Here is a 28,000-nt window from a genome sequence, read left to right on the forward strand (position 1 = left end):
TGATTGTAAGTTTCTCTTTTGGAGCCGTTCGATGTGCTCATTACAATATTCTTCTTTGAAAAGAATCAAAAAATCACTAAACGTCCGGATTTGGTATTTAACCGAAGCAAACCATGCGCCCGAAGCGGCGATCAAACATTTTTCAACTATCTGCAGGCGTTCCCCATCAGTAAGTTTATACATGTCTAAATATTGCTGCAGTCTCCGCAGGAAAACTCGAGGTAACCCGTTAGTAATGTTCCCATCGAAAGTGGGAAAACGTTCAATATCCCGGAGGGAAACTTTAGAGCTCATACTATACGGGGCAGGAAAAGAATCTAGTGGAATCAACGCGTTATCCTGAGCGGTTGGGGTTGTCACCGGATTTGCCACCGACGGAGTGGTCACTGAACTGAACGCTCCCATATGACCAAGAGAGGTTTTATAGTTAGTATTGACCATGTAAGGTTCGAACTTAGGACCCACCACGGCAGTAACCGACGGTCCGGCACATCTCCTTTCCCCTCCTGGCAGCACGCTGTAAGATTGTACCATTCCAAAGGTAGAGTGAGCATTTACGCTAGTGACTGTTGTAGTCACAACACTCGACTGCATCGGTACATCGAAATTACTCAACCATGATTTCGAGGTTGGCTGATGCGGGGGACAATACATGGTTGTGTCCCGTGCATCAGGCAACACTTGACTCTTTCCCGGGAGGACGTTACTCGTTTCTGGGAAATTTTTCCCTGAAGAATCGCTATCAGGAAAAGGATAGGAGATGTCAGACTTGACGATTTCCAGTTTAGTAATCTTCCCCTTAATACTGTCTACCTCAGTTTGAATTCGACTAATTCTTTGATCAACCGACTCTAGTTTAGTTTCTATTGATAGGTCGGATATTACAACATTCAATTTACTTATTTCAGCCTGCTGCTGTTCAACCTTTCGTTCGATGTCACCAAATCTTTTGTTTGTACCCTCAAACCTTACATCTATTTCGTTTAATTTCTCATTTGTTTCGTCTCTGAGCTGCTCGGTAGACTGTTGGGCCCGGTATCTAACCTGCTCCAGTTCAGTAGACGTTTGTTCTTTCAATTTACTAATCGAAGAAGCAAAGTCTAAACAGATCTGGTCAAATTTATTGTTTAATACCTCGAATCGAGCGTCGGTCTCTCGTTTCGAGGTATCAAACTTCTCATTTATCTCACGCCTTAAGTTTTCACTATTCTGATCTATTTTCTGATTTATCTCACGCCTCATTTCTGTATTATTTTGTTCCATGTTAGAAAATTTTTCATGCATCATTTCCATCATCTGGCGAATTAATGCAGACGTGTCAGACCCTCCAGATGACATTCCTTCCTTCGGGTTTGCCGTCTGATCCCGAGAATCACTGTGATTTTCATTTTTTTCTTCATCGTCGAGGTCAGATATCTCCGCTGGAGATATTTGGCCTCGGTCCTTTTCACAGTCCTCACAATATTTTTCTATTTCGCCGGTTTGCACCTTTTCTGCATTTTCCGCAGTATCATCTAAATTGGAACAAGCAAAGTGGATCCATTTTTGTCCACAACCGGTGCATCTAATTAATCTTCGCGGGGCGCGAGATCTTTTCTCTTTTTCATTTAATGTGCATTGAGTGCACGTGATTTCACACTCGCCCTGTGACACCACAACCTTTTTTGTTGCCATAGCTTTGAGACACTTTACACTTTACAAAAGACAAGATATATATAGCAAAAATACACATATACTATAAAATACTTATTTGCTATCCAGACAAGTATTATTCATGACTTAAAGGACTCCCATTCTCTTTCCTTCCTTGAAACCCTTCTAGCGTTTAATTCTAATTTTAGAAAAATTTGGACACTCCTTCTCTTTCTCCCCCTTAGAAAAGGAAACAAAAATGACAAAGTAGCCAACGACTCTACTTATTTCATTTGACTATAAAATTTCTCTTATTAATTTCAATGTTGTAATCAATTCAACATGCCTTCAACCTCACTCTTTGACATTCTTAAAAAAAATTTCAAATCTATCGGTTGCCATTTAAACTGAGATCCGTTGCCATGGAAACAAACGTTGCCATAACAACCATTCTTATCGCGGTTCACCAACTCAAACTGATTGGCATGATAACTGGTATTATTCAATAAGCATTTTCAGATCCGTTACCACAGTAAACATGGTTACCATAGCAACAGTCTTGTCACGTGTCGCCACTTTAAAACTGTAAAAGGGGGGGGGCTGTCGTCCAACATAGAAACCACCGTTTCTTAATTTTGAACATACTAGATTCGATTGAAGCGAGAAAACTTTTTATCGGACTTCTAAAGAGAATGAAATAAAATAACTAAGTACATGACCGTGTTTATTACATCTAGGATTCCCAGTCACGACCCCCTTTTCAGTTTTATTAAAAAAAAATAGAAGAAGAAGATGAAGAAAGGAAAAGGAAAATAGAAGAGGAAAGAGGTAAAGTAAGAAGGTAATAAAGAGGAAACTGTTACTGAATATTTTGAAAACATATGGTAAAGAAAGTGAATAATTATCGAATTCCAATAGCTATTGGGTTAATATTTGGTATTCAGGTGATTAAGGGTAGACGCATGTTAACCCATACATCCCCGATCTAGATCCATTTAACCCCAACTACCAAATTATCCCGATCTAGATCTGAGATAGACGAGAAAGTTTAAGTTTACAGTTTATTCAATATTTCCAGAAGTTCTAGACTAATATCCAATATTTGAAAAATAAAAGACGAAGTTGATGGCATGTTAGAATCGACCACAAAGAAAAAAAAATCAGAGTATTACATATTCGTAGAAGATTTTGACTCTCACAGTTCTCCCATGCTGATCATTCGTTCAGGCTACTTCAGTCCTTTTTACTTCCTTCATAGAGCCAACTTAAGTTAGTATTAACATTCAATGAGTTTAATTGATAACTACCATTAATTATAATAAATCACACATATATGTCAAAATAATGGATGCACTTAATACTAAACCTACATTTCACTCACACACGCATTCATATAGGACAATGTATACTTTGGGTTGTATTTAGTTAAATTAAACTAACCTAACTACATTACTATATACATTTATTACATTTCAATAAAAGAAAAATTAGTTGGACATAACAGGGAAAAACTTAATACATGGAAAGAATGTTTCATTAACATGCATAGAAATTCGCTAGTTTTATCAAGACCAAATAACACATTTCTCTTCCTATATATATATTAAAAGTTGAATTACATAAAAGAGAATTTGACAAAAGAAAAAAATGAAAGACAAAAATAAAAAAAAATTCAAAGATCAATACATTTAGGATTCAATGTAATGAATATATATATATCGTTGCGGAAAAGAAAGAAAGAAAAAAAAATATAATTGGTTAATCATCCTTTAAAAAAAAACACTTTAGTAACATTTTATTAGGTCTCTGTCCCAAGAGGAGACATTTCGACGATTTTATGAGTCTTTGTTCTCACATCGATAATAGCTCCTTTTTCCAACTCTCTTTTGCACTGTGGTTTGTGTCCATGAGAGTGTTTAATTGTTTTTGTTTTAGCTATAGACAAATAGTCGCTTCATATCATATATATATATTTATATTTCTCATTTCGTCACTCGACGCACTCAATATAAAATTTCAAAGTTTATCAAGGTTAAAAAATTTTGAATCCAGTCACAGACATTGAGAACATATTTCCATATTCCGGTATTCACATTAAGTTATCAACTAAACTTCTCTTCATTAAATTTAAGACCAGTAATTTTCTTTATAGTATAGATCTTGTAGTCAAAAGATTCTAGTCACTGAATAGTTAAATTTCTGATCGTAGGGAAGGATTTGTTTCAGAGTCTACTGATAGAAGATTCGTTGGTGGGGCACACTGTTTCGTAGGTTATTAATTTCACTTTGATCTTGCGAATAAATTTGAATGAGGATTAGGGTTATTTTACTTATCTTACGACCTGCTACTCGTTTTACTTACATGCGGTATTTAACATTATATTCAACTTTAATAGTTACAGACATCAGTAACCACTCAACAAAATGTAATTTATTACAATATACGCGGTAACACTATATGTCACAAATAGTTGGTAAAGGTCGGGTGTCAAAAATCTATGGCAACCTAACAAGACCAGGGTAAATATCGAGCCCATTACATACATACTCGCATATATATATATATATATGTATTCATATTAATCAATACAATAAATTTCACTTTAATATCTATCTTAATATTTCGTCGACGTTTAAATTCTACATAACCGTTCATATTCGACAAGTATTCATATTTTATAAATATTTATATTTATTGGCTCAAAGACAAAAACAAAACCCTGACTATCAAAAATTCACTTTTTTTTTCCTCATAAGGTTGCAACATTGTAATTTATATGTATAAACCCGATAATCAATAATCATTTTCAATTTACTAAAGATCCGCGTAGATATATAAAAAATAGTTGACATAAGAGGTGGAAATGCAACAAAATGAGCAGGCACGTAACTTTTAAAACTATGTAAGCACATATATAGAGGTATAAAAAAAAATCAATGTTATTGGAAACTAGTGGGCCCAGACTACTAATACATATACACTATATGACCAATCAATAGAAATAAAAACCAGAAATCAGTTGTCAATGGATATAATTTGTATGATCCATGAATAACGAATGTTTCTAGGAATCCGAAAGCATAGTGTACCTTCCCGTCAATTTCTCCAGTGGTGGATTGAATATCGCGAAAATGGTCCCGAGATGTGCTGCAATACCTCCATGAATTGGCATCCCTCGATGTCTCAGTTAGTACATACGATCGAAATAAGTGATATGGAATATTGTACATTTTCATGAGTTTCAGAAACCAGGGGGGGGGAGGTTGAAATTTAAAAAAAAAAATCTCGAAGTAATGAAGACAGAGAGAGATAGAGAAGAAGGAAGACGAAGAAATAGTGGCGCCAAAGACTTAAGTGGGAAATAACTAACGCTACAAAGACAGAAATCGAATTTCGCTCTCAACAAAATCCATAGCCAAAATATTCTTAACATGCCAAAAGGGTGGTCTACTCAAATACGTAGACTCAAGGAACGCCCTGCTGCCAAGGATGCAAGTTCTGTGTCCATCAGATCCCAATCCCACAAGAATTTGGTTGTAAGATTGAAATCCGATCCCCGTATCCGGCCCAAACCAGCAGGTTCCCGGAAATCGTCCGGAAGGTTAGAGAAGGCGCTAATTTAGAATTTCAAGAAAAAAAAAATCATCCGACCTCTTGGAAACTAGAAGATTCCAGAATAGGGATGAAATTAGAGTAATAGCTAAGGTATCCCTAATTAGTAATTCGCCAAAATTAAAAAAAAATTAAATAAATAAACTGAATTTTGGATCGGTGATTTCAATTACCGAAACATCACCGATGGCTACCCAGCGCAGACATGCCACCGTCTGGGATGTCGTTAATTTCCCTCGTCTAATTAAACTAAGAAAAGAAATGAAAATACTTAAAGGGACTAGGGGTCGACATCCGGGTACGCTAATGACATGAATATTAATTTAGTAGCAGTTGATTTAATCGGATAGTCCGAACTGAGTTATATGAACACTGCACAATAACTAAATAAGGTAAGCGACAAAAAAAAAAATCTCTGAGAGGCAATGAATGTTAAAGGTATAAATGACCGAAACCTGTACTTTTCGATGATCACAGAATATAGCAGTTGGTTTTCTTAATTATCATTTCTGTCAACCTTTAGAAGTAATTCCCACATGATGCTACCCTATCTATTGAAAGTTTTAAGATTCCGGGGCTATTATCATGAGGTACATAAATGCAAAGTAAGACAATTTCCCAACTACAATTTACCATTCAAGTAGCAAACTCGGTTGGATGAATGTACTGGTGTAGAAGTCAAAACGCGAGAGATCTTTTCTTTTCTTCGTAAACATATTCATATTTTCACTATATAACATACACTAGGCCTATCCATTTAAATATAGGGGTCATCATCTCATTCATATTTTATATCATATTATTAATATACCATTATATTCATTCATTATCTACTAATTTTCGCGCGAAGTAATATTTTATAGACACCCTATTTCATACATTTTACACGCAGGCCATACACATATTTACATTACACAGTAATAAATATATATAATTATCACAATCTATCACGCTCAAACCACCACACGATCACATTCATCGAACCACGTACTCTTTGTCTCGAAACACCCAAATTGTATTTACTTCGCAGGTTTAAAACAAAAATCATACATGTATTTACTGAAAGTTAAGTTGTCAACGATTAATCTATTTGCTGATAAAACTAAAGCAACAATGGAATTTTCTACAGCCACGGGAAAAGAGAATTTAATACTACATTTTGAAACAAACAGTAACAGCATATGGGCTTTACTTCTACTAAGAAAATAGGTATTCTTTATTTCAGCAGATATTTCAATTTCTACTGACCCTAGCAAGCTGAAATTTTTCGCACAGCAAGATCTCATGTTATTTTATACGAAGGTATACTCATCTGAACCGAAAACCATGTCCAATGAAAGTAATTTTTGAATAAATGACTAAAATCCAACAACCTAGATCACTAAGTTATGCGATGTCGTATTGTCAACAAACAATTGAGTACCGAAACCGGACGCTGTGGCGCTGTAGTGGAGGCATAATTTACCGTGTACTGAAATCTATACTTGTACTCATTAATCAGAAATTTAATATTTACTCTGGTTTATTTCTGTTAGGAAAATGGTACTAAATTAACACATATTTATACACTGTCCTAACCGAAATTTCACACACTCACACAAGACTACTAACTACATACACCACTGCTAATACTATACATAAAACAACTAACTAAACCAAACATGCACCATTTAGTTACATGCATGTTGACCAAATAAATACTCCCTTCTGATATATACCGTCGGCTCTATTTAATTTAGAGGGGCAAAATGAGAAAGGTAAACACTAGGTCCAATTGACCTGACCAATTGTTTACATAATGACTACCAAAAGTTGATGCCCGGGGGGCACCTTAACGAGGTTTATGGAGGGACCCTTCCCCTGAAAGGGGAAAAGGCCCTAAAACGAACAATAACTAACCCATTCCCCCGCTAGAACCGGTTCAATTTAGAAAAGGGGATAGGAGCCCTTTTAGGCTAACTTAAGCTGCCATTATGATTATTTACAATACTATCAAACCTACTACATACATGCAATTACGAAATAAATAATAATAAATCACATTTACTTAATACACGACCAACATGCACTAATCAGGTCGTAATTTCCCTAATCCCTAATTGAATTTGAAAAGATAAAAAAAAAATCACTTTCCTATATTGTCTATCCTATCTGGGCAGCAAACATGGCTTCCTGCAAACCGAAATCCTGAATCAGATATTTTCCCCTGGTTTTGCAGTTCTTTCAACAAAAATATGGGTTTCCTGGCTCCTGATTGATCACACGACGTTTACGATGACATTTAGTCTAAATTTTACCTGTTTTACACTCGAAATCCACGTCTTTACCAGCCAGTATAGCGTAGTTGATTTCCACGGCTGTGCTCGTAGAGTCGTTCTTGATTATTCTCATAACATTGCGCCGAAAAAGCCAGAGGTAGGAGAATTCCTCCAATCAGAACGAAAACTTTAGCCGCGGAAATTACAAAGCGAATGGAAATTTGGTAAATCCAGATATAACCGGATCTGAAAGTGACTATGGACTACTGAGAGGGGGTGAGGGAAAGATTAGGTACCTGACTAAATTCTACATTGGTCTGAAATTAAGAAAATTTATATCCAATGACAGAACTATGTTTCGGTATGACGTCAGAATGGTAAACCTTGTAACTATTCAACTTATATATCCGAAAATGGGATTTACACTTAATCAAAATGTAAATAAATATATTATACAGTGGGAATATGGTTATTAATGAAATCTTTCGATTCATTGTATTTAATTCGAAGTAAAGGGAGTAAATAAATTGTGTAGCTAAACCGAAATTGAATGAAAGAAAAAAAAATTACTAGGTACAGGGTGCGTAAAAAAAAATTGCCATTACTTTCAACTGTAATGGTACATTACAGATGGAGATTTTGTTTTTCTTCTCCTTTTTTCTTTTCTTTTTTTTTTTAAACAAATATTTATTCCTCTATAGTAAGATTGCGTACGAGACAAGAATTAACACTATCTGGTATCGTGAAAGGGTAGTCTTGTCTCAAAAAGTGTGATTTTCAATAGGAATATCTCTGACCCCAGTAGATAACCTTATTCAATGCTCCATATTAACATGTCGTGGAAGGGAAAAAATATATCTCCCGAGATGCTTCTTTGTAATAATCATACACGAATAATGACTTAAAAAAGAAGAAGAACCTTTCAAATGAGTATGTTAACAGCAAATTAATACTAGTGACTATTACGCTTAAGTTGAAGTAATTTTGTAAATAATATACTATTAATAGAAAATCTTATGATCCAGATATGTTCTCATATACTCAATATCAGGGTCGTGCCGTGGAAAATCAGCGTTCGAGGCGAGGGTATACGACGGCGCCCCCATACATATATTCCAAGTAATTTTACCTATCTTTTTTCCTTTTTTCTCCCGAATTTTTTCGCCCCCTTACTTCGGCGCCCGGGGCCGTCGCCCCGCTCGCCCCCCCACGGCACGGCCCTGCTCAATATATACTCTAGACATTTTCAATCTATGTTCTTTGTTTTCTAGCAAACGTATCACTCGGAACGACACTGGTATATCAGCAAAATCAACGGATACCAATATTTCTTTGACTTGTAACGATTCTTTTTACGTGACAAAATGAATATACTCTTAGTGTACCCAGTACTAGTTATTGTATATCATCATCATCATAGGTATTCTACCAATATTGCTGCAACTGAGAAGCTTCCATGTTCCACGGTATTCACGTACGATTTTTCTGTTTTGATACTGTCCATTAATTGTAGTCTACTTCGCCCCCTCCCTCTCTTTCCTGCCACCATACCCTCTAGCACGTCCCTCATTATACAGTCCCTTCTCATCCAATGTCCCAACCAGTTTCTCTTCCTCTTTTTAATGATATCTAAAATTGTTCTTTTCTCTTTAACCATTTCTAACACTCATTCTAATTCTTTCTATTCTTCTCCACATCCACATTTGCAAAGCTTCCAGAAGTTTTTCATCATTTTTTGCATAATGTCTATGTTTCTGACCTATACAGTACAATACTCCACACGAAGCATTTTATGCCATTTTCTCAACTCCTTATTTCATGTCCCGCAATATAGTCTTTTCTTTCTCCTAAAGGTTTCTTTTGCCATTCCTACCCTTGCTATTACTTCACGTTCACATTTCACAACAGCGCTAATAATACTACCCAGGTATCGAAAATTAGTCACCTGTTCCATTTTCTTCTCTCCTGTTTCTATATTTGACATTGACCGCTTCATTCCAATCACCATGGCTTTCGTTTTTCTAACATTTATTTTTATCCCATATTCTTCACAATCCTTCCTCAGGTTTTCTAACATCTTATTGACTTTTTCTTCCGATTCTACAACAAGCACCATATCATCTGCAAACCATGTTATTGTATTTATAATACCCATAATTCTAATTCTCAATCTATTCCTTCGTTGCGCCGCTTAGATTCCAGTTTCTTAATTTTTGTACGCGTTTCAATTACGGAGAAAAGGAGTCAAGCCTTCTATCTTTTGCAAGGTAAATAAAATAGAAACTTCCTTTGGGCAGAATAGCCACAAAAGACATACGAATACAAATATCTCGAGTCTAGTTCAACCAGAAACGTTCAATCTCATAAGGAGATACCAAGATCCCATGAGGGTCTGATAGTTAAAAAGAGTTGAAACTTGTTTGAGAGAAAAAGAGCGTAACCTCGCAAGAAGAACGCGAGGAGAGGAGGAACAAGAGTTTGTTTGATGTGTGACACGAGGTTGAAAACTAAGGTAGCCTTCACACTGGGATCCTGTGAGCTTGCGTGAGCTGCAGTTGCTATAGCTATACATTATCTTAAATGTATGGCTTCATACATGCGCTTCGGTGCAAATGAGTCGCAGCTTTGAGCTGATATGAAGGTCACCCCGCCAGTGGCTGGCTCGAGCGGGCTACTGGCGTGGAAGAAAATAACTTACAGTCTTATGAGAGCCCTTCACATGTGAGCGTGAATTCAATTGGAACGGAGAAAAGTGTACATATATTTGATATTGACAATTTTCTCATTTTGCTGTTACTCTGTTGAAATGTACACTTTATACTATTATACAGTTCGCCAAACGAAGATGTAGACATCCTGAAGTAACTGAAAAATGATCTTTCATCTCTCTCAGTTTAGGAAACAATGTAAAATGAACATTCTTCTAGTCTTGATCGATTTATAAGATGAATCCACATTGTTCTACCTGCTTTTCCTTTTTTCTTGCAATGTATCTCCAAGATTAAAGCTGCAGCTTCTTCGGGCTCTAGCATGGCTCCCATTGTGTATCACGATCTTTTGAGCAGCTCAGAAATATTCAATGCCTTTACACTACAGGTTCACATGAGCGGCTCACAAGATCCTAGTGTGAAGGCAGCCTAAATTATCATCTTTGTTTTCACCTTCTTGCATCTTAGATACTGCGAAAGTTCAATGCTTATTTTTGGCCGCATACGCGAATGTATTTGTTTTGATACTTTTTTTTATTGTCGTTTGTTTGTTTTTCTGACTTACATTGCATTCGTTCTTAGCGACGTTTCTTATATCTAGTGCTATGCTACGATCTGTGTGCTCTGTGTATACTGGTCCACATTCACAAAAAAATCGAATTTAATAAATATGGAGCTAGACACGGATGAATCACCAAAAAGTATCTCGATAATAATCAAAAACATATACCTAGGTATGTAGGCTACCTATACTTTGATGAGTGTATGACAAGAAAACAAAGAGTTACACACACTATTTCTTGTTTGTTTTATTTCTTTACTTGTTTTTGGGGTGTAAGTAGCAGGTACCAAGTTCTCAGGCGACTACCTAGGTAGTTTAAAGTTCATCCTAGAGATCGGTGTAGTTGGATTGTCTGTTGATTTGATGGGTTGGAGAAGTGAAGTAACTCTTACAAAAAATTACATACGATTTACGAAAGAGATGCAACGAGTTATATTGAGGTTTTTGTGGGCTAAACTGAAATGTCTTGACTAAAAAATCAATAGAAATGGCGGTAAAAGTGTGTGGTGTTGGACCACACCAGCATAGACTACATCAGCAAAGCAATTTCGAAGTTCTTGAAAATTATCCTTGTAAACCTTGCTGATTTGGCTCATTCCGGATCGATCTATAACTGCTGCTGTGCGAATCAGTGAGGAAGGAATCGAAATAACCGACGTAACCATGTGCGAACATAATAGTAATAATAATAATATAAAAAACTTCAATATTCGCACGGTACAATATACGATACTGTGTATGATACCTCGGACTTCAGCAAAATGTACTTAAGAACATGACAAAGAATTATCAAACATCATTTGCAGTGTTACATACATGAAGAACATAATGAACTGAAGGGTATAGTAACGGGCGATAAACCCACGATGTTACTCTACGCTCTCGAAACAAGCCAGTGTAGCCTGGTATAGTTCTGACTTCTATCCTCCCAAGAAATTCATGTCTCACATTGTGCTCAAGAAATTATCGTGATGGGCTTCTGGAACACGCAAGGCGTACTTATAGTGAAGTTTCTGCTACCTGGAGTCTCCTACTATGACTGTAATCAACTACGCTAAGATATTAACAAATATGCACGTGTCTTTCGTTAATATAAGCCATAACAGACATGCTTCAAACGTCAGCTTGTTTCATGATAACACTCGACCCATTTTGTTTAACAGGTTATTCACAAAAGTACTTGTCTAGCAGCTACCTCCAACAGCCTCAACAGAGTCCACACCTGATTCTATTCAGACTTTCGTCTCTTTCAGCCCTGAAGCCAGTAGAGTACACACTGTGGTCCGAGTTTTAACCCTCCATTGAGCAAGATATCATCCATTAAGCATTTATTATATTAACATACGTATACAAACACCTGAAGTGACATGAACTTGGAAGCTTAACACCCTATGTTGGTAAAATTATGCGTACGCTATTGCTTTAAACATTATTGTGCTTGAAACATCCGACTGAACTGGGAAAGTTCAGTTTTACGCTCAAGAAACGGACTTCTATCGAGGAGGTCTACAGAATGTGCTAGAGACGCGCACGAGACAAGTCGAAACGTAATTTTCCTGACAAAATTCGAGTCGAGACATAGCTCTTCCAATAGAGAAATATACATTTTTCGAGTCGAGACTCGAGACATCATTTTTACAGCACATTTTTGAGACAAGAGAGTCTCAAATCTTGTCTCGTGCGCATCCCTAATTTGGAAAGGCTATTGCTGTAGATAATGCTGAATTGAATAACTCTACTGTGATTACAGACTATTGGAAATGTTGATGCGCACGAGACGACAGGAGACAATTTTCCTGAAAAAATTTGAGTCGAGATAGCTGTTTCAATAGAGAAATGGATTTTTAGAGTCGAGACATCACTTTTTACAGCACACTTTCGAGACGAGACAACATCAAATCTTGTCTCGTGCGCATCCCTAAAGTGCTATGGAAGAAATTACAAATCCTTTGTTCGAAAATAAATAGGTAAGAAGTGTAGTATCGTTGTGTATATATTTTGGTTTGGGCATCTATAAAACTTTTAATAGGTAAAACAGTGTGCATTATTTTCCGATCTTCCCCTCTACTACTAACACGGAGAAAGCATACTTTTGTAAATAAACTTCGGGGCTATTTTTTCAAGGTGTTAGTGAGCATTTAAAGTGTTCATATTACAAACTGGAAGAGCGCAAGGGCCTAATATAGCATAGAAAAAGCGTCTTAAAGTTTTAGACTTGCGCATATGTCGTACCTTGAGCAAATTTATCAAGTGACGGCATGGCAGAATCAGTAGCATCTGTGAACCACGTGCCAAGGGTCCCGTATTGGGTTCCCGCTGGAGTCAACTTATTTTAATTTTTTGCTTCAACCAATAAAGTAGCCACTTGTAGATGTAAGTAAAATGATAATTCGCCATATGTTTATAATGAATTAAAACAATGGAAATATTCAAATTGGTTGTAAAATATTTCAATGTTCCATGTTAACTAGCAACGAAACGTAATCTATTTCGTAAATATATTGATATTAGGTGTTATATTAGGTGTTATATTGTTGTTACCACAGTCGTTGTGTAAAAAATTTTCTTGACGCTTCGTATCTACTTCTGTTGACAGTGTGTGTATTACAAGCACTGGTGCAAATGGCACGGGGGAATGAGGGAGACATGTCTCCTCCAATCTTGGAACTGAGGACTGTCCCCCCAAAATAATCCGATTTGAAATGTGTTTTTTGGGGGGGAGAAGTGTGATGATTTGTGTCCGATTGCCACAAAGAAAAGTGAGATGAAATTGATGTCCCCTAGAGTAAGCCTAAAATCTGCCCCATGTTGAAGACAACTCTGCTCCCCTGATCCTCCACAGTATTGTTTTTCAACTTCATAAATATTTTGAACATCGCTTTAAGAAAATATAGGAACGGTCTTACCCGTCCTTCACTCCCCCCCCCCATGTTGGAGACAGATTTTCGCCGCTTATTACAAGGGGAATAAGGGGAAAAATCTCCTTTGGTTATAGTAACATCCAGTAACATCCAAAGGGGATTTCCTTCTCACTCTCTTTTAATTCTCACACTGTCAACCGATGTAGACACGAAGTGTCGAGAACATTTTCTACACAACGACTGTGGTAACCATAATATAACTCTTGATATCAATAGATTTCCATTCCATTTCGGCATCTGTGAATGCCGTGTTCATAGGCCCAAACTTAGATTTAAATAGCCTGTTTCCTATTACTGTCCAAAAGTAAAGTTGAGTTATTAATAATTAAAAGTTATAACACTGAGATGTAAGTGGGATCACTGGGATTTGTGAATGTTATATCTATTCTCTTTGTTTTGAACGAAATTGTTATTTGTATTCTTATGAACATCTTAATACGAGGATATTATAGTAGCAATAATCAATTCCCAGTCATTCCAGAAATTTGTTATATTGATTAAACATATCTCTATGCAACGAGTTATTCATCAGACTATTTTTAAGATTTAGGTTATTATCCTGTATGTACTGTAAAAGCCTCTTGATAAGGGTCCAATTTCTCGAAGTTATTATCATGTCCACTGTGATTAGAATATGAAAACAATTTAAAAGATGTGTTATAAACTCTTTTCTTTTATGTTGTAATAATTCACAATAAAATATTAGGTGGTTCAGATTTCCAATTTCTTTTCCGTACCAGCAGAGATTTGTATCTTTGATAATAATGCAGAACAGTTTTTTAGTGTTAATGCTGTGTTTATTATTATATGATAAAATAATAAAATTTTCGATCTCGACCATGTTCTTAATACATCCCAAACGTTATCTTCCTGGTCATCCGATATTATCCAGTAGTACTTGGAAGGACTTTCTCTGTTTTTCTTTTTCCATTGGCTGATTCATTTTTCTATTTTATTTTTGATAAGTTTAAAATTATAGTAAGGAATTTGTATATTAGTACTGATACCTGTAGTAGCTGCAGCTTTACTTAATCGGTCCACAGATTCATTAGGTTCTATGTTAACATGCGCTTTTGTGTAGAGTAAAATTGTTTTGAAGTTATTGGTTTGTAGAGAGTTATATAATTTTTTAATCAGTAAAAGATTCCAAGAAGTTTGAACTGTTCATCGCGTGTTATTCAAAGCTCTTATAACACTTCTCTTACATAGTACATATACAGGCATATCAATAGATTTACGAAATAGATTACAATTCGTTGCTAGTTAACATGGAACATTGAAAGATTTTACAACTGATTTGAATATTTTTATTGTTTTAATTCATTATAAACATATGGTGGATTGACATTTTACAAGTAGGTACAAGTGGCTACTTTATTGGTTGAAGCAAAAAACATAAACTTTGACTCCAGCTGGAATCAAACTCGGGACCCTTGGCACGTAAGTCAGAGATGCTACTGATTCTTCCACGTCGTCACTTTGAAAATTTGCTCAACGTGCGACATATGTGGCGAGTCTAAAACTTTAAGACGCTTTCTCTATGCTATATTAGGCGATTGTGCTCTCCCAGTTTGTAATATGAACATTGTAAATGTGCACTATTACCTTGCAAAAAATGGCCCCGAAATTCATTTACCAAAGTCTGCTTTCACCTTGTAAGTGAATTTGGTGAATTCTGAATTTTTAATGAATCAAACATACCTGATATTCGCTGCTGGATTCAATAGCTGATGCTGGGTATCCTTTAAAAGATTTGGTTTAAAGTGTTCGGCAAACGACGACGGAGCTGTGATCATCTGTAGTAAAATGCACAAATAACATTATTATTAGCTATTTATCCGAATACAGAGAATCTAATTGCATTGTGAATTGTGATTATTACAACATGCATATTAATAAATACGGTTTAAAAATTACACTTGCTGCCAGATATTTGCTGTAAATTCTAAGTTGTTATTGTTGCTTTTATGACATAAAGTATGGCGATAAATTTTTAATTTACGTAAAATAGATTATAGCAAACTTGACTGTAATAACATTAGATTGAACCACAATTTTAATAATGTTTTAGATGAAATCACAGCTTCGTGTCGTGAGCAGATTAAGATGTTTTAAATTAAAGTCTTAATAATTTTGGTTGTTGTGACTAAGGATTGAAAGTATCTTGTCAGAGATTTGTGTATAATTAAACTTACATACTATTTTTTTAATAATTATGACTCGAAGTAATTATTTAACGGAGTGTAGGTCTATGGAGATTGCACCCAGCCTGCCCAGTTAGTGACTGTTTCAAATCTGATATCTAGCACCGGTGGCTGTAAGAAAAGTACAAGCTTTGAAAGGCTACTTAATTTGAAAAAAAAAAATATTCTTTGAAACTAAATAGGCCATCTTTGTTCTTTCGATTTTCAATAATGTGTTCCTCCTATATACTGGCATTTACTATTATAAAATATTGAGATCTTCAGGCATTTATTGTGGATATAAATTTTAGAATTTCAAGTGATGAATATTTGCCGATTATAGTTGCAGTCGCACCCTGTGTTCAGCTTTCAATTTCTAAATTCTTATGAATGTGGAAATGGACAACCCTAAAACGAATAAAGTCAATTTTTTAAAAAGTTGGTGTACATTCCTTCTCCTTTCCCGCGACTGGCAATCCTGATTGAGATATTAACAGCATTTTTCTCAGTCACACCAGATGAATAAACCTGCATAACGGTAACTATATAACTGATTGGCTAGGAATAACGAATTATGTACGTGTTATATAATAGTGTAAACAAAAGAGTAAGAACATAATCTTATGTGGATAATCATAATAATAAACGGAAAAAGTCTTAGTCCATGTGTCACGCTAGCTTTATAATACACAATTTATATATATAAAAGAGAACGCACAAATCCTTTGTGAACTCATCACGCTAATACGGCTGAACCAATTTCTTTCATTTTTGGGGGGTTATTAGGATTTGGACCCTAGATGGTTTTTATCATATCACTTTAATTTTTAATTACCAGTGTCTTGAGATAATTGACCATTCAAGTGTCCATACGTACAAATCCTTTGTTATTAGTTCATCATAGGTAAAAATAAACGTATTTATATGCAACCCGCATGACCATGTGACTCGGCGGGTTAACATAAATGACAGGCGATATAATGTTAACATTTACTGGAATCTACTATGGTTTTTATCATATCACTTGAAAGCGAAAAAGTAAAAATTATCTAAGTAACAAAGTTTATTGCGTTCCGGGGTGACCGCAGCGAAGCGGGGTGAACGCTGCTAGTCATGTTAATAAATATCACTACTCGCGCTATCGCTTGCCTATATAACAATGTCCTTAAGTACTTGCCTAAATGTGTGGATTTTGGGGATTTGAGGTGGGCAAACTTAATAAATAAATAAGTTTATTAAACGTAAACTACTAGTTCATTTAATTAAGCACGATTTTTAATGTGTAGTGTACAGCAGGCTGTGGGTTCAGAGACACAACTAGTGTGTTATGGATATGATATGTTATTATATGTTAATCAATAATATAAAGTTTGAGTCCAATAAAATGCGTTTAAATTAATCAATAGGTTTTGTAATATATTCAATCATGTTTCTTAAACAAACTGGAAATAACATTGACAAAATATTATATTGAACTTCTGGTTCGTTCATAATATTTGGTTGATCATATTACAAAAACTTTTAAAGTATTTTAAAAATATTGTATTAGAATCCAACTTTATGTTATTGAAAAATAGATCAAATGTACAACACTGTGTCCGGTATTATAACACAATCCATAGTTTTTCTTTCTTCTTTACACTATTTCATAGCGCAAATAGATCACGTCAGTCCTAGCCAATCATATATATAGTCACTATTATAACTAGACCACTTCGTTCCAGAAATTCTTGTTATAGTTTATTGTTTCTGGTGTAATATGATTCACAGTTTCATCTGTAATTATTTTAAAATAAATATGTAAAACAAAGTTTTAAGTGTTTGTATTACACAATAAATAAAGTAAGTTTTAAGTTTTCTTCTGTCAAATGTATGCTCTTAAGAAGGTGAAATTATGTAAATAGTGAAGAAATAAATTGTAAAATAAAAATAATCAAGCGAAAATAAGAATTCTTCGAGGAAACTCATTTTACGAAGCCCCACCAATCTACATGGGTCGAGAAGAGTTTCCTAAATGTGAATCTTCTTACAAAAGTTCCAAAAATTTTGATTGTTTCTTTAAAAATAATAAAAATACACAGAGCAATTCGATTCTATTTTTATTTTTATTATTATTTAAACACATTTGTACAAAATATTAAAATAATAAATAACATTTATTTACATGGAGAAACAAGAGAACGAATATAATAAGTTAATTCTTACATAAACAAGTTAAAATTAATCACACAAAAACTAAAGTTGATTTTTAATCAGTTTTAGAAGGGTTTTACTGGCAGCTTAACATTGTTTCAGGAAAAAAATATGTACTACATTAAAATATAAACATAATAATCTAATCTACTGATTCCCTTATGAATATTAAAAACATTCGTACAAATTAAATTGAGAAAATTCAATTATCAAATCTTTCATTTAAAGAAACTAAACTAACTGTTTGTTTTCATTTTGTAGATAAGTGTCTTCCCATCCATAAAAGAATTTTTTTGCTGCTTGTTGTTCTGTAATTTTCTCCTGGATTCGTCTTTAAAACATTAGTATTCAATGTAGTTGAAAATGAATTACGAGTTGTTACAAATAAATTCTGATCATAGAACAGTCTATAATGCTAACAAATAACTTACAAATGGTTCTTTCGGCTTGTAAAATTGGACGATTGTTTTTGTCATTTTCACAATGAGGATCATGTTTAGTGCATAGCCCACCACAAAACGTGCAAATACAAAAGCAAGGAAGACTAAAACACCAACTGATTCCTACAAGAAAGACCAAAAGTATCAGTTAGTTGTAAATACAGTGTTTTTCTATGTTGTGCAATATTCAAGTTTAAATAAATGAGAAACGTTATTGGTTTTACAATAATGGGATTTCTTTTCGATATGTTATGATACACATGATTGTATGATACCTTTACATCATATATTGTACGAGGCGTGTGGAAAAAACGTAAATACCATTTTAAAAACATACTAAAACAGTTTGTTTTAAGCCAAATTTATTTTCATATGAATTACCACATCTTAAATAATTTTCCGACGTAGTTTCCACCAATGTTCAAACACTTGTCATAACGGGTGTGATCACTTTGACCAAGCCTTCCTTAAAGAAACATCCATCCAGTTAAGACAACTATAACTCCACAGCGTTTTTTGCGTCGACTTCACTTTCAAAGCGTTTATCGCCAAACTCGTGCTTCACGTGCAGGAACAAGTGGTAGTCAGACGGCTTTCCTCACCCACTCATCAGTCACAACAGAAGGCCGTCCACTTCGTGGTGGTTCATCGTGGGCATTTGTCCGCGCTTCATTGAACTGACTCACCCACATCCGCGCCATTCCATCACTCGTTGCGTTTTCATTGTAATCCTATACAATTTGACGATAAATTTCAGCCGACACTAGCGCTGCAGTGGCCTTTGAAAGAAACGGTGAGTATTTGCCGGACACTAATGGGATGTCTCGTTGGGGAAGATTTAGACAAGTTGGTCACCTGCTGTGGCGAGTGTTTAAATATTGTGGAAACTGTGTCGAAAAATAGTTGTAGGTCTGCTTTTTCAAGAAAAATAAATTTGTCTTGAGAAAAACCTTTTAATATATTTTTTTTTTAAAAACAACGGTACTTACTTTCCGGACACGCCTCGCATCTAAATTTTCTTTCATGGAAGTGTCAAGTGAAAGTTACATGAATCATCTATAGGTTTTATACATTATCAAATATTTAAAAAGTAATAATGTCACTTGCATACTTTGTAAAGAAGTTTAATTTATTTAACGTGATTTTTACCACTTCCGGTTTGAATATGACCTAACTTGATTTCTAATTTTGACCCTTTTTATACACTGGCTAAAACTGATGGTTAATCCTTGAATGCCACAATATCTTTGCATGGTTGTCCAAACACACTAGGATAAATCAATATGAGAAACCTATATTCTGTCTTATATGCCCATCAGGATCCTGCCGCCTACAGTCGGACAATTTGTCCATGCTGACTAGATGCCACGGTCGGGTTGCAGGCGCGGGACACCGGCGTCTTTTCGCGCGATTTTCGACCGCGACGAATAGTTACCTTGCCAAATAGTCGGCAAACAGCTGGAAATGAGCATTAAATGCGCCGGCGCCGCCGTCGAAAAGAGGCCGGCACAAGGAGTCAGCAGAGGGTCGGAAAGAGGCCTTTCCGACTGTTTTGCCGACTCTGATGGTCGGCAACAGTCAGCAAAGAGTCGACAAATGACATTTTATTTTACGATTTTCGATTTTCGACAAGGTCGGCAATTTTGAACAAGTAGATCGTCGTGACGCCGCAGACAGGTGCCGGCTGCCTCCGGTGGCACGCCACTGTTGACGGCGGCAGTCCCTCTTTCTGACCGCGATTTCCTGATGGGGATTGATTTCTTCTAATGTGTTGGAACGTCCCTATAGAAAAGTCATGACTAGCCTTTTTCGATATAAATAGTTGTTGACTTCACTTACGTGCTACTAAATACGTAAGTTACGATCACATGTCAGTCAAACTCCTAATACAACACTAAAAACGATTCTACATAGGGCCCTTAATGTTTATTAAACCTGAGTGTCTAATCAAGCTATAATGAAAAATTATTTCATCCTATCTATATACCGCGTTAACTCTTTAATTGGCAAGCATTGATAGCATTACTATTAAGATATTTAGTTTGCTTCTATCGTTGAACCAATGTCTTCCTGATCATAATTTCGTAATTTTTAAAGTATTTTTGTACTTTGGTTACAAAATACAGGATGTTTATTTCAAACCAGCATTGCCACAAAACAGGTCTTATGTGTAGCTACTGAACAGCATTGCCCTATTATGGTCAAATATTATATTTTCAGTAATTAGCAGCTGTTTCGTTGAAATATCTTCCTACAGAGCAAGAAACCACAAATAAAAAGAATAAAAATATACAACAGAACTTTCGCAGAATGTAGCCACAAAGCTTCTACAATACTAAATTTGGCTGTTCCCTCTTGACGAAGGCTAGAAGTATTTAAAGAAGCGACCCGCAAATCATGTATATGAATATCGTATGAAAGCAATAGTGCCAATTAAATGATCACTGAAGTTATAATTCGTGCGGATAACGCAATGGAATGCGATGTTACTTGAGAGCAACAGTGCCAAATAAAGGGTTAATATTCAAAATTTACTTTGTTCGTTATTAAATTGACATCTTTGATAAGTAAAATTGTCGATATTACGTTCTACATTACCAGAAAAAGGAAAGTACAAAGACCAGACATCAATCGATAGATCGAACCGAATTGAAGAAAATTAATGATTGAGTGCAAATACTCATGCGTGGTTTTCGAAAAAAAAACTAATTTTATGGCACTAATAAGTATGTCGTTTATTGGCAATAATACGAGGAGTGATCAGAAAGTAAGGTTACAAAGGCTGCCTTGAAACATGTGTACATTTTATTTCATACAACCAGTGGCGTATTTACGATTTTCTTTCGGGAGGCTTTGCTAACTTTCGGGGGGGGGGGAGCTTTGCCTGAAAATGTGAAAATTCTGCAAGATATTCGGGGGGGATTAAGCCCGGAAGCCCCCCTAAATACACCACTGCATACAACCAATACAGTCAACAGATAGTACACACATTAGATTATTTTTCGATGTAGTCCTCATATCTGTTGAGGCATTTGTCGCATCGTGGGATGAGTTTGAAGATGTCATCCTGGTAAAAATCCTGTCCTTGCGTGTTCAGCCACGTTGTTACGAAGTGTTTCACCTCCTCGTCTGAAGCGAAGCGACAGCCTCCGAGGTGCTTCTTCAAGTGCGAGAACAGGCGAAAGTCCGAATTCTCCTGTTGTCCTGAATCAGCTCCTCCACGGGAGTTGTGTTCAGCGTGTCGAGCCGGCCACTGTGCTCGTCGTCGGTGACGTTTTTTCTCTACCATCCGCAAACTTTCGACACCATTGTGCGACATGCTAACGAAACGTTACAGTCTCTCCGTAAACCTCTACCAGCTGCTGGTGAATTTCAGTCACGGTTACATGTTTCGCCCACAGAAACCGAATAACTGGGTGGACTTCTTCGTAAAACCAGTTTTCTGAACGAGGCGCCATTTGTTTTTAGACACAACTAGCGCCGCAAGTGGCAGGTGGCTGAAACTCTGCACAATTGCCAACTCCATGTGTTATCGCACACTCCTGATTCCTCTATAACAGACGAAACTCCAGAAATATCAGCCTTGTAACCTTAGTTCCAGATCCTTCCTCGTATTTTTCTACTGTATAATTATATAAACCAAAACACATTTTTAAATATCATATCTATTGTTTGTTTGTTTTCTCGCAACTGTAAGGAAAATATTCCTAACAGTTACACTCATACTAGATGTGATTTAAAAGACAGATACTGATACTTACCCGATATTCTGCAATATGAGCAAAGAAGACGATGGTTGCTATAGCGTCCACACAACAAATGAATCCAGTTGCGGCCACCCAAGGAGCGCAGTGAAGAACAGTCGATTTCGTTACCCCTTCCCTCAAACGAACTGAAACCAAAAAAAGAAGAACAAGAAGAAATAAATACAGTGAAGTCTGTTTATGTTGGCCACCATCGATTGCATTGAAAAGCGACCAATTTACAGGAATATTCTGGTGCAAAATACTGTTATAGTCTGTATTGCAAGCGACTCTAATGCACAAACTTATTACCTATAGGTATTATCTATTAAGAAATTTGTATTTTATAAATAAAACACAGTAAAAAAAATATGTATGAAACTTAAAACATCCCATAAATGTGATTGTGAGTATGCCATTGAAACAACTTGTTTTAAATGCTAATTACCAAACGCTTCGGTACATTCTTTATTCATTTCTTCCCTATCTTCCACCTATGAAGTAGATCTAGATAACGTTGTGCGTTTCAAAAAAAAATACTCAAAATATCCTCACTTTCTCACTACTTTTAGCAGAGCCGGTCCTAGGCAATTTGCCGCCCCCTACAATGGCATAATTTTCCACCCCGCTTCTCCGGGAAAAAACAAATGCTAAAAGCCACGATTTTAAGGATGCTATCCCATCATGAACAACGAAAGAGAGGGAAAGTGCATTCGCACTCAGAAAGGCCTAAAGTCTGCATATACAGTCTCGTTTTGTCTGTTTTTTCTTTAAATAATAATGCGTTATGTTAGTGAAAGATAAAGAAAACACACTTGTAAAGAAAAGATGATAATCCTTTTTATAGAATTAACTATTGAGCTTCAATCTCAATATGTCAGTTTGCAATTCTACTGCAAATACCTTTTTTGTCTTTATTTCTTGATTTTTCTGCTACATCTGTTAAAAAAAATTTAAAAACACCTGTTTCCATCTTCAATGATAAGGAACTTGTTTGTGAAAGAGACAAGACTAGTTTTCATATCAAAACTGTGATGACTAACTAAATGGAACAGATGTTTGCTACTGTTCGAGAATTGAGTTCTTGTATTTGACAAGAATCAAGCAATTCAGGCTGGGATTTGTTTGACCATTTCCTTTAGCATTGTACATGTGATCGTAAATTAATGCGACCTAAACATGATTTATGAATGTAGTATTCAAATAGAAGGTCAGCTTAACAAATTTAACAACCATCATCATGAAGTCATTTCCCAACAAGAAATATTTATTTTAAATAATATGTTATGATAGATTCTTCAAATGAACATCTTGCACATATGGTAGAGCCGGCCTTGCCTTTTAATAGTGATACACCAAAATTTACCTTGTTGTGCATTTGGACATGGTTAGTAATGTATGGTAAACAGCAAGCAAGCTTTTCCCTATTTCCCTTGGGTTTTCTGACCTCCCGAAATATACATTAACAGATATTTTGCAACGGTTTTTAAGAATGAAGGTAACATAGCTGAAGCAGTAACTTTGCATCATTGTGGCCAAGTTCCAAGTTAAATAGATGGAAAACTTACAGAGTAATAAGTAATACCAAGTCAAACACATGGTCAACTTAGAAAGTAATAACTAATGCAAACCTTATGGAAAAAATGGAAGCTGTATAAGAAGTGGCCAACTTAGAGAGATGGCCAAGTTAACAGATTTTATTGTAAATAAAAGCAAAGTTTGCTGGAAATTAAGAAACGTTAACAGACACTTACTTTCCCCAGGATTTGATCTTCCATCGTCAATTCTGCCCTACAATCTTCCTAAAGTTCTGTTCCTTGGCTGGTTGATAGGAGTTTAAAGTTCTTTCTCAGCACTGAGGCTGTACTTGACGGGTCTACTGTTTAAAGTACTATTTAAAGCTGGGTTTGTACTGTATCTAAGGCAAGTAGCCCTCCGAGAGTTAAACCCAGGGCCACATGCATAGATAGCACGTGTGTGAGCCACTCGAACACGACGAGGCTCTAACTCAGTACCGGTTAAGTGAATACAGGCAGGGAATTATTTACTCATGGGCTAACATGGGCCATGATCCTGAATACTACAAGTTAATACAGGAAGATATTTACGCATGGGCTAACACAGTCCATGGCCTGGACACTACTAGTGGAGTGAATATAGGGCCTTATTTTCGCATGGGCTAACATGGACCATGGAACTGGGCACTACTATTGAAGTGAATACAGGGCCGTATTTATGCATGGGTTAACATGGGACATGACGCTGAACACTACTAGTTAAGTTAATACAGGGTCACATTTACGCGTGGGTTAACATGAAAAGAAATGAAATCTTAAGTTTTACGTCCCACGGTTATGCCGGCTAGGCTAAATGAGACAGTGATTATGAGCAATTAATGAAATGGTGGAATGAAGTAAGTGGGAGGAAACGGGAGAAGCCCGAGAAAACCCACACACACGGTGTTTGTCCACCACAAAGTTCACTTGCCGGGAGCTGGGATCGAACCAGGGACCCCACGCACCACGCTCTACCACTCAGCCACCGCGGCCCCCTAGGTTAACATGGGACATGACCCTGGACATTACTAGTTAAGAGAATACAAGGCCATATTTACGCATGGGCTAACATGGGTCATGGCCCTGGACACTATTAGTTAAGTGAATACAAGGCAGTATTTACACATGGGCTAACATGGGCCATGGATCTAGACACTTATAGTGAAGTGAATACAGGGCCGCATTTATGTATGGGTTAACATGGTCCATGGCCGTGAACACGAAGAGTAAGTCAAGCTCTTTATACGGTGCTAAAAGCGACTCTATATAGGGCCTCTAATGTTTAGGTGATAGTTCAAGAGCTTCACTTATTTGGCCCTAATTGCCGATATATTTTTTACATTTTTTAAAGTCCTAACCATAACGGCTGGCGATGCTTATCCTTAGTTTCCTACTACAAACCTACATATGTTTAAAGTTACAGAGCAATATTTAAAAAATAATTTTACGTGTGATTAGCGTCGTACTAAGGATTTGACTAACGCATGATTATGATTTCTGTATTCAGTAGAACGTCTATGAAATTATACACCACTTTTATCAATAAATCCAATTCAGGACTTTTCCGCAGGGTTGTACAAATACATTATGACGTAAGAACGTACATTATGACAATTTTTCTGCCAATACGTTTGACAATGCCTGTGGAAGGGTTGTGGTTTGCCTCTATCGTTATAGGTTTCAGTCGTTAATAACATAAGGAAAATGTTGCTCAATCTTGAAATTATAATTCAGGCGTTAGTCAAATCGTTAGTTCGACGCTTATCACACGTAAAATCGTTTCTGAATACGGCTCACAAACTCTAATAAGGATTGATCCACAACTTAACCAGATTGATGGTAGTCCAGTATATAAACGTTATACTCACAGATCATTAGAATGGAAACAAGACACCATATTATATCCAGAAACAAATATGCAATCATCCAGTCATTCGTAGTGGCTGCTAATGGATCTCTTGGTAAACATTCTTCGCCCTCACCTAAGGAAGAATATTATGAAAAGAAAATTTAATCAGAAAATTATTTCACAGTACGTAGACTCTTAGATTCAAATTAACGAATTAAATATGTAAATAGAGTTGATCTATAATGAGATAAGATCTGCTCTTCCAGTAGAAACAAATACACTTTTCGAGAATACACATCACTTTCATAACATCTCGTCAACATAAGACAGGCTCCACTCTTGCTTTGTAGACGATCTTACTCACAAGAGACATCACCCAATTGTCCGGCTCCGATTTCAATGAAATTTTTCTAGCTGATAGAGGACATATATGTATTATTTGTGATGTCAGAAATTTTTGCCATGGTGCATGTTTTCTATTTTTTATAATATTTAAGAGTTGTGATGTGGTTATTAGAGATTACTGCAGAAGTCCCTTACTAACCTTTGTAAACGGAGCGTTAATGAAAGAACAACCATGTAGGTACATATAAGGCCTAGGGGGAAGTTGCATGTTAGATATGACCTTAATGGCAGCCATCTTGAAATCCGCCATTTTGAATTAAGGTCAAGCTTTTTAAATGGGAACAGGGCAATATGATACATAATTTCGGGCTAGAATTTAATCAGGAAGACAATGGGGAAGTTAGTTTTAAGATACGCCAATTTGGGGAAAAGTTATAGGCATATTAATTGTTTATACTTACTATGTGCGCAAGTCCCTTACCTCCGCTTCTAACCCGCGTATTAATGATAATAACTGGAGAAAAGCTTCAGTAATACATATTATGCCTAGAAGGAAGTGATACGGTAAGGATATCCTTGACGGCAGCCATCTTGAAATCCGCCATTTTGAATTAAAGTGAAGTTTGAAAACTGAAAACCATAGCATGTGACAACTCATTTTAATAGTAAATTTTCTCCAAAAGCCCATGGTATGCTTATTTTTGTTCTATAGTTAACCAGTATGAATTTAGGACTCTTCTAATGTGCACCAAACGTCCATTATTCGATTTTTCAAATTTACAACACACCTAATTTTCAGCGAATGTTTCAAGATTCCAACTGCCACTTTGCAGTTGTTGCCATGGCTCATGTTTTCTAAATTTATTACATTTTTTTAAGAGTTGCCATCTAATTATTTATTTCGTATATCTGCCCTTCAAAAACTCGTTTACTGACATGAATCATCGCACAACGTAACAACTCCAACTTTGCATTCAGATAATACCGAAGACGTAGCTTGTGTAGTAGATGAGACGAAAAATCAAATGAAAATTCACTTCAAAAAGGAAAACGAAATGATTGTTGTGTAAATCAAGGGTCTTTTATTTCGTTTTATATTTATTTCTTTATTGTATATTTATTTATTTATTTTCTATGACAAAAAAAGTCATTCGTTTTCTAGCGAATGTTATCGATGATTCATGATTGTAATATTATAATCAGTATTGATCGGGCACTCAATTAAGTTACAGCTCTTTATAAACAAGTTGCCTGTTTTCATATTATGCTCATGGTACAAACAATGTTGTGGGAACAGTCATATATTGCCTCTTTGGTATTTTCTAGCAATGCTGCTGTTTCTTTAATGTTGTATTTATTAAAAATATTTTATTGTTTATCGTTTGCGCAACATGTAGGCTACATTTCCTGATAAATTTGTGTTCGTATAACACTAATTTGTTATAATTTCATTTGTATTTTTTTACGTCACGTAGTTCCGTAGGTTCTTCATGTATTCTCGTTTAAAATAAATAATTACATTGTAAGTCTTCAAAATTCAGAAAGATTGCTGGATGCTTATCCCAACATTATTCACGAACTGACAAATCGAAACTCAAAAAATGTAATAAATTTAGAAAACATGAGCCATGGCAACAATTGCAGAGTGCCAGTTGGAATCTTAAAACATGCTGTGAAAATTAGGAGTATTGCCAATTGGAAAGATCGAATAATGGATGTTTGGTGCACATTAGAAGCAGTCCTAAATTCACACTGGTTAATTATAGAACAAAAATAAGCATACCATTGGCTTCTTGGGAAAATTTGCTATTAAAATGAGGTGTCACATGCTATGGTTTTCAGTTTTCAAACTTCACTTTAATTCAAAATGGAGGATTTCAAGATGGCTGCTGTCAAGTATATCCTTACCGTATCACTTCCTTCTAGGCATAATATGTATTACTGAAGCTTTTCTCCACTTATTATCATTAATACGCGGGGTAGAAGCGGAGGTAAGG

At 35.8% G+C, this 28,000-nt stretch overlaps 1 protein-coding gene across 1 annotated transcript in view; it reads right to left on the reverse strand.

Annotated features, from left to right (window-relative positions):
- Positions 1-28,000, reverse strand: part of LOC145688848 (uncharacterized) — a 48,429-nt gene that overhangs the window by 9,218 nt on the left and 11,211 nt on the right. Inside the window, exons 3-6 of the mRNA XM_081763015.1 lie at positions 25,678-25,791; positions 22,272-22,402; positions 18,502-18,633; positions 15,396-15,490 (exon numbers count right to left, since the gene is read on the reverse strand). Of these exons, the coding sequence (XP_081619141.1) occupies positions 15,396-15,490; positions 18,502-18,633; positions 22,272-22,402; positions 25,678-25,791 (472 nt within the window). The remainder of the gene's footprint in view (positions 1-15,395; positions 15,491-18,501; positions 18,634-22,271; positions 22,403-25,677; positions 25,792-28,000) is intronic.

Source organism: Thermobia domestica, chromosome 7 (assembly GCF_964235325.1).
Source record: "Thermobia domestica chromosome 7, izTheDome1.hap1.1, whole genome shotgun sequence".
Lineage (NCBI taxonomy): Eukaryota > Metazoa > Arthropoda > Insecta > Zygentoma > Lepismatidae > Thermobia > Thermobia domestica.